Source organism: Agrilus planipennis, unplaced genomic scaffold, assembly GCF_000699045.2.
Source record: "Agrilus planipennis isolate EAB-ADULT unplaced genomic scaffold, Apla_2.0 scaffold7, whole genome shotgun sequence".
NCBI lineage: Eukaryota > Metazoa > Arthropoda > Insecta > Coleoptera > Buprestidae > Agrilus > Agrilus planipennis.
Genome location: NW_020439340.1, coordinates 1,283,617 through 1,290,430, shown reverse-complemented (window position 1 = coordinate 1,290,430; position 6,814 = coordinate 1,283,617). Strand labels below are relative to the sequence as shown.

At 31.6% G+C, this 6,814-nt stretch overlaps 3 protein-coding genes across 6 annotated transcripts in view; 1 reads left to right on the top strand and 2 right to left on the bottom strand.

Annotated features, from left to right (window-relative positions):
* Positions 1-6: 6 nt before the first annotated feature.
* LOC108734238 (BTB/POZ domain-containing protein KCTD9) overlaps positions 7-6,814 on the top strand; it is a 60,081-nt gene continuing 53,273 nt past the window's right edge. The window contains exons 1-4 of one of the 3 annotated variants that reach the window (XM_018465706.2): positions 7-760; positions 1,003-1,226; positions 1,294-1,413; positions 3,326-3,411. In XM_018465706.2, coding sequence (XP_018321208.1) covers positions 37-760; positions 1,003-1,226; positions 1,294-1,410 — 1,065 coding nt within the window. In that variant the 5' untranslated portion in view covers positions 7-36 and the 3' untranslated portion in view covers positions 1,411-1,413; positions 3,326-3,411. Of the gene's footprint in view, positions 761-1,002; positions 1,227-1,293; positions 1,414-2,943; positions 2,969-3,325; positions 3,412-6,814 lie in introns of those variants that run through there. The other 2 variants (XM_018465707.1, XR_003231984.1) reach the window with 2 other exon arrangements.
* LOC108734237 (methenyltetrahydrofolate synthase domain-containing protein) lies at positions 2,231-4,768 on the bottom strand. 2 transcript variants are annotated; one of them, XM_018465704.2, is made up of 7 exons: positions 4,442-4,768; positions 3,693-4,133; positions 3,519-3,631; positions 3,268-3,458; positions 2,972-3,212; positions 2,674-2,914; positions 2,231-2,502 (listed from the first exon to the last, which is right to left on the bottom strand). In XM_018465704.2, the coding sequence occupies exons 1-7, from the start codon at positions 4,488-4,490 to the stop codon at positions 2,348-2,350; spliced, it is 1,431 nt and encodes a 476-aa protein (XP_018321206.1). In that variant the 5' UTR covers positions 4,491-4,768; the 3' UTR covers positions 2,231-2,347. The 2 variants fall into 2 exon arrangements, with proteins under 2 accessions (XP_018321206.1, XP_018321207.1); XM_018465705.2 differs by lacking the exon at positions 4,442-4,768 and adding an exon at positions 4,209-4,338.
* The window catches only part of LOC108734236 (serine/threonine-protein kinase 32A), a 46,148-nt gene continuing 44,782 nt past the window's right edge, over positions 5,449-6,814 (bottom strand). The window contains exons 11-12 of the mRNA XM_018465702.1: positions 5,890-6,132; positions 5,449-5,770 (exon numbers count right to left, since the gene is read on the bottom strand). Coding sequence (XP_018321204.1) covers positions 5,564-5,770; positions 5,890-6,132 — 450 coding nt within the window. The 3' untranslated portion in view covers positions 5,449-5,563. The remainder of the gene's footprint in view (positions 5,771-5,889; positions 6,133-6,814) is intronic.

Here is a 6,814-nt window from a genome sequence, read left to right as displayed (position 1 = left end):
TTAGTTTTTCAACTACACCGTAAATTTAATGTGCAAATGACAATTAAAAGAATCTTCAATGAAAAAGGTTGTGAAATAGATGACTTAAACACAATTAGAGATAATGATGTGATCTTTGTATCATCGGGAGAAGATTTCATACATTGCAGTGAAAGCAAGAACTGGTCAGAGGGTAAGAGTTCTGACTGGATAAAGCTCAATGTGGGAGGCAAGCTGTTTACCACCTCTAAAAGCACTTTAAAGAGCAAAGAACCTGACAGCATGTTAGCTAGAATGTTTGCTGAAGATGGTACAGGGTTTTTATTTACTCCAAGTAACATAGATGAAAATGGTGCATATCTCATTGATCGCAGCTCAACATACTTTGAACCAATTTTAAACTATTTACGTAGTGGACAACTAATATATGATAATAACATAAACCCAGAGGGTATTCTTGAGGAAGCCAGATTCTTTGGTATAGAATCAGTAATTCCAGTTTTAGAAGACATAGTTTCATTAAATAAAATTCCTAAAGAAAGACTGCCATTAACAAGAAGAGATGTTGTTAATGCATTAATATGTTGCCCTTGTTCTTCTGAGCTTCGATTTCAAGGAGTAAATTTATCAGGTGCTGACCTAAGCAAATTAGACTTAAGAAATATCAATTTTAAATATGCTAATATGAGAGGTTGCAAACTTGCAGGTTCTAATTTGAGTTATTGCTGCTTAGAACGAGCTGATCTTGCTGATGCAGTTCTTGATGGAGCTCAACTTTTGGGTATGTGCTTAATATGATTTATTTTATACTTCATTTCCCAGAAATTAGAGTAAATGTATTCAAGTACCAGAAAATTGAAAGCTTCTTGTGTCCTTACATACTTTTACCATAAGATCATCATTCTATATTGATAGTTGGAAAATTGTTTACTACTGCTGTTGTATTTAAACTTCTAAATAATGTTTTTTAACTGCATTTTGAATTGTTTATACAGGCTAATCTACATGTAATTATTTTTTAAGGTGTGAAAGGTCTGTGTGCAAATATGGAATGTTCTCAATTGAAAAACTGTAATTTTGAAGATCCTTGTGGAACTAGGTCGAATATGGAAGGCGTTAATTTAAAAGGAGCTAATTTAGAAGGTAGCTGCATGGCAGGAGTTAATCTTAGGGTGGCTACACTCAAAAATGCAAACTTAAGAAACTGTGATTTAAGGGCTGCTGTGCTCGCTGGAGCTGATCTCGAAGTATGTTGTTAATAAAGTCAAAATTATCTTATTTAATATTAAAAACGATTTTTTTATTTATTTACAGAATTGTGATTTATCTGGAAGTGATTTACAAGAAGCTAATCTTCGAGGAGCAAACTTGAAAGATGCCAGTTTTGACTTTATGTTAACACCACTCCATATGGCTCAAGCTATTCGTTAAACGGTATTTTATTTTTTATTACTTTCATAAATGTTCCTCTTTTTTGTAAAGGTGATCGACAAACGTTACGTCAATATATAAAATGTTTAGACGTTAGTGGGTTTGCAACAGTTTCTGTGTGTTTTTAGTCTCAGTATATATTAGCAGATACGTTTTCTTATTTGTCGCTCTTTAAAAATGGTCGGTGAATTACAAAAAGGAACATTCACCATTTATATGTTTCCTCCCTGCATAATCGTCACAGGTAAAAACAAACTCTCGTGATGAAAACTTTTTTAATTCTTACAAGTTGATATTTACTGTACACGCAAACTATTTGATATTTACGTTTTTGATAAAACTAACAATATTTTTTAATAATTGAAAAGTAGTAATTTGGAAGTAGTGTTTGCGTAAGTCACGGGTACATGTACCATAATGTATCAAATTAAATGTTTCGGTATTTTGCTTTTAAAAAAAAGTGCCGACCGATCGGTCACACGGCTCGCCTAGAAAATAACATTTCGCGAGTATCATGCAAGTATATATGGTCGAAAGTAGTATCAAATGAAAGGTACATGAGCCTACATCTTGATAAAATCAAAAAGGTTCATGGGTAATACTGTTTACATGACTAAACCTAGATGGGGGTGTTTTGAGTAACATCATATAAACAACTTAGTTTTCGTAAAAAAAATANTTATTCAATTTTTTAATACGTGCTCTTTCGTTTCTCTTATTCAATTTAATTTTAAATGAACTTTCCTTATTTGTTTAACCTTCCAGGCATTGGGATAGCATTACAAGTTTAAATTTCACCTAGCATTTTCGTCATTACATCAATATTATATGAGAAAATACATATATCAATAGAAAGTACAAAAATAAACGAGTAACTATTGTTATTAACTACGATTCAAGTATTTACAGAAGTTGATTTGAGTTAAGAGACATCAATTCAAACTGCAGTGACATCAGTTGTTTCAATTCTAGATATACGATCCATAATTGTAACTTCCAACTGAGAGTCACAGTCAGGCTTTATTTTTAGATTTTTTAATGTTTCAATGACATTATCAATTTGACGAGGTTCAATTGAGTCATTTTTCTTTCCTGTTACAAAAAAAAGAAATGACATGAGTATAAAGAAAATGTAAAATATTTTACAAAAAAAAAAATCTTTTAAAATTGTAAGTTCTATCTGAATTTTTTCAATACGTTATTCGTGTGGGAATGTAGATGTTAACGTTATGAAATGAGTAATTTGCTTTAAAAAAATTTTACCATTCATTTTTGCATAATGAAGATAGCAAAATCCTTTGCCACCGCGCCATGTAATGTCATTAGGCTTGATCCCAGACTCCATGAGAGCATTTTTTAGTTCCCGTATGCGAACAGTCTTTTCTATATTAGTTACCATCAGAGAGAAATCGATAGGTGGTTTAGGTTTATTTCGAAAATGTTTAACTCTAAAGTTTTTATTATTGTTATTACTGTGCGACTGCTGTTCGTTTTCATGTTTCACCTAAAAACAATTTTTAAAAACTTTTACAGGTTTTCTCATTAATGTGGCTTGTCTTACTTCGCCGTTAATCTGTCTCTCCTGTCTATCATTGCTTCGAAACACTTTGGTCCTTTTAAAAAACCGATGCTTTTGTGGACGACTTTTCCTTTCGTTCTCCTTATTCTCCCCATCTGCTTGAGAAACAGATCGTCTTTTAGGCCTTAATCTCGATCTTCGCCTTCTGAAGTAACTATTTGGTAAATCTTTAAATTCTTCAACATCTGTATCGACCTCCTTCAATGTTGTATCCACCCCTTCCCTACAAATCTTTCATATCAGTGTGTACAAAAATAAATTGAGTTAAAAATACAAACTTTTCAACTTTTTCTTTTAATAATTTTAACACAGGCATTACATTCAGTCTTCTTTTAGACAAGAGGTTCCAAATGATGCCTGGAGGACGTGAAAGGCTGGTCTTAACTTCAATTATTTGAGTTGGAGTAATTATATAATCAACAGGGACATCAAACGGTTGAAACAGATTACTTGGGATTTCTTCAAACACCTTAAAGTATTATTGCATATTTAAAATAATGTATATATAAACATTTTTGGTATTGTAGACCTGACAGTCATGAACTAAAGTCACAATAACTGTTGAGTCATCAACAGCTTTCATTTCTTTCAATATTGCATATTCTAAGTCTGCATAGCCTCTGCCCTTCCCAATTCTCTGGCCTGAAACAAATAGTCATTATTTTTTAATCAACTTATTGCTAAAATATTAATGATATGCCACCTAATTTTGATACTGCCACACTTCCCACAACCAGTAAATCTAGGTTTATTTTGTCATCAATATTTATTAATTTTCCTTTTTCATCTAATCCCCTACGACTGACTGCACTTCGTATTTGAGGTTTGGAAGCATTTTCTGGCACAGTAATATGCTTAAGAAGACCTTCTTTAAGTCTAGGCACAGGCACATAGAGAGCTTTTCCTTGTTCTAGTACTAAGATTCTAGCTGGTTCTTGTGGCTTATCAGGATTAACTTCAATAAATTTACTGTTTTGAAAAATTTCTAATTCCAATAATTTCTTTGCTGCTTCTTCACGTCCTTTAAAATTTGGTATTCTGAAATAAACTGGCCTTGGAAATATTGCTATATTGTTGTTCTCCATATATTCCCATACTTTCTTGCGAATGGTTTTTTTTGTATCATCTGGGACAATTGCTTCTACTGTTTGCATATAAAATGAGACAAAATTAGATTAATTTCAACTGCTAAATGTTTAAATAAATCGTGCAAAATTACTTAGCATAGTAAACAATTTAGTCATCATCACTCAAATTATTAAGTAATCTGTGTGGCTATTTTAAGAACAATGAACCTGCATCCTGCACGATAATTGATAAGCATATAAATAGATAACACTACCATTAACACAACAATAACATTAGTAGTTTGAAAACAATAATAAAAAAATCTATAGCTAATTGAATTTATTTAAAGCATTAAAAATGGTATGATGAATATATGTAACTTACTTTTTACGTTTGCATTTTCTTCTGCCGGTTGTTGGTTAGATTCACTCATTTCGATTCGGTTTATTGATAGCTAATTAATGAAGAATTATTTCCTGTTAATGATTTGTTGATGTTTCATTACTGTTTTGTTGCCATGATGTAATTTTACTACATTTACGTTCAAGGCCACCTAATTTATGCATAGAAATGACCCATAAGCTCTTGAACACATTACACATGTAAAACGGAAGGATATTAATAAATTAACAATAACAACTAACAAATGATTCATCAAGCAGCTGATGTATAGTGTAGTATATGATTAGCTGCGCATGAAGTTTTTAAACACGCGACTTTTTCTAATAAGAAATGAAGAATATACAGGGCGGCATAAAAATCAATAGGAATTTTATCCATTATTTACCGTTATAAATTAACAAATTTCAAATTACAGTTTCTTCGTTCTTATTTTTGTGTATATAAGTATAAAACCTTAAATTATTCTTATTAATATGTTTGTAATAGCAAAATTAACTGCGTATACTCATATTGTTCTTTTAATTTTATTTTAAATGTGTTGTCATGTTTCTATAGCAATGAAACAGCAAGTTTGGTTTAGACAGATACCTTACTGTAATAAATGCCATCCAACGGTTGGTAGCTGAAATAGTAGTTGACAAACCTGACACTTGGAGATCTGTTTTCTCCAAAAAAAATAATCTCGACCTTCTTCCGTTTCCTTTAAGTTTAATTTTGATAAATTTTTAGCGTGTGGCTTGTTAAGTGTATCGTGGCTTCGTGGAGTTTTACGATGTAATAAACTATGAATTAAATATGTGTGTTTGCAAGATGATATTTGGAAAATTATAAGGTAGGAATTTAATATTGTACTGCCATTTAACAATTCCGCCGTTTATAAATATTATAAACTCCACTTGGATATTTTTGTACAACATGTATGATTCATAACTACTCAGTTGAAAAAGTAGGAGAAGCAGCAGGGTAATGTGATATAAAATAAAACTACATTTAGTTTAAGAAAATATTTTTTACATAAGAATGTGGTCCACCTACATTTAAAATTGGGTAGGTACATATGTATAAAACATTAAAAGGCTAAACAATTGACGAGTCGAGTGTGTTCTATTCTATTAAAGGTGAGGGTGACCTATCAATATAATCGATTGATTCGATTTTTGGATCGAGGGTGTGATTTGTCTTGTTTTCAGTTGTAACTGATGAAGGGGGACATATATCAGATGGGGTTGTTTCGCAAGAAAAGTTTTTCAAACCCTTTTGTTCGCCATGTTTTTTCCAGCCTTCTGAATCTTTAAATGTTAAAGTTCTTGACTGTAATTGAATAAAAAATTAAGTACATACTTAATAAAAATAAATAGGTTCAAAACTTTAGGATTTAAATTATTGTAGGGTCCCACATATTTCTCTTTTTAAATTAGGTACATATTTACCTTTCCGGGTTTGCGAAATTGTTCCTTCGTTTTGAGTTTGTTCTTCCCTGGAAATTCCTCGGCCGACTTTGTTCCAGTTATGACTTTGTTTAAAGGATCCGAGGCATTCATCGCCTCTTCGAGTTCCTTTTCCCAACGGAGCTCCTTCTGCTCCTTTTCTCTTTTTTCTAATTCGTGATACCTATTGTAGACCTTAAATTCAGATATGTAACAAGTATTTCCCTCAGCAAGCGAATCCGTATCCTGAAAAAAATCGTGAAAATAGTATGACATTTCCTCCTGGATGTGAATCTCCACCCCGACAAGGCGTTGACATGCATACTGCCGGGAGGGGGTGCCGTAGATTCCTTAGGCCCGTTTACGACTTCGTACTATACCTTTGCCACATAAAATTAGGGAAAATATCCTAATTGCGCTAGCGATATTATAAGAAAATATTATTTTTTACATTTTTTAAAAATTGAAAAATAGAACTTTAAATGAAGGAAATTGCACCTATTTATTATTTTAAATTAACGGTAATTGTAGTTATTGATCACCGATAATAATTAGGGTTTTGCATCAAAAATTGGGAAGAGGAAACTGGTAATTTTTTAGGATGTGTTTGTTGATTACGTATTAAAACTTTTTTTAAAATGTTTTCATTATAATTTTTGTAATTTTAGACAACGCTTTTCTGTTTATAACCAACAATTAGCAAAAAATACTACTACATCGAAGCATACATTTATAATATTTATAATTTATTTTAAAATAAAGCAGGCAGGATAAGACTTTTCTAAAAATTACTGCAAAGAAAAAGCGATGCCTCTAATACGTACTAAATTATGTAGTTTTTTCCAAGGTGGCGGTCAAATGATTACACAACTATATGTTAATTGTAACGTTTCGGTTTATTCAACCATCTTCAGACTGAAAAAATTTT

What these genes read in the sequence shown, in the direction of transcription:
- LOC108734237 (XM_018465704.2), bottom strand. Translation starts at nt 4,490, where the DNA reads ATGAGTGAATCTAACCAACAACCGGCAGAAGAAAATGCAAACGTAAAA. An exon ending in AGAGACAGATTAACGGCGAA is followed by an intron (nt 2,915 to 2,971) that starts GTAAGACAAGCC and finishes AATTGTTTTTAG; the next exon opens with GTGAAACATGAAAACGAACA. An exon ending in TCATTATGCAAAAATGAATG is followed by an intron (nt 2,503 to 2,673) that starts GTAAAATTTTTT and finishes TTTTTGTAACAG; the next exon opens with GAAAGAAAAATGACTCAATT.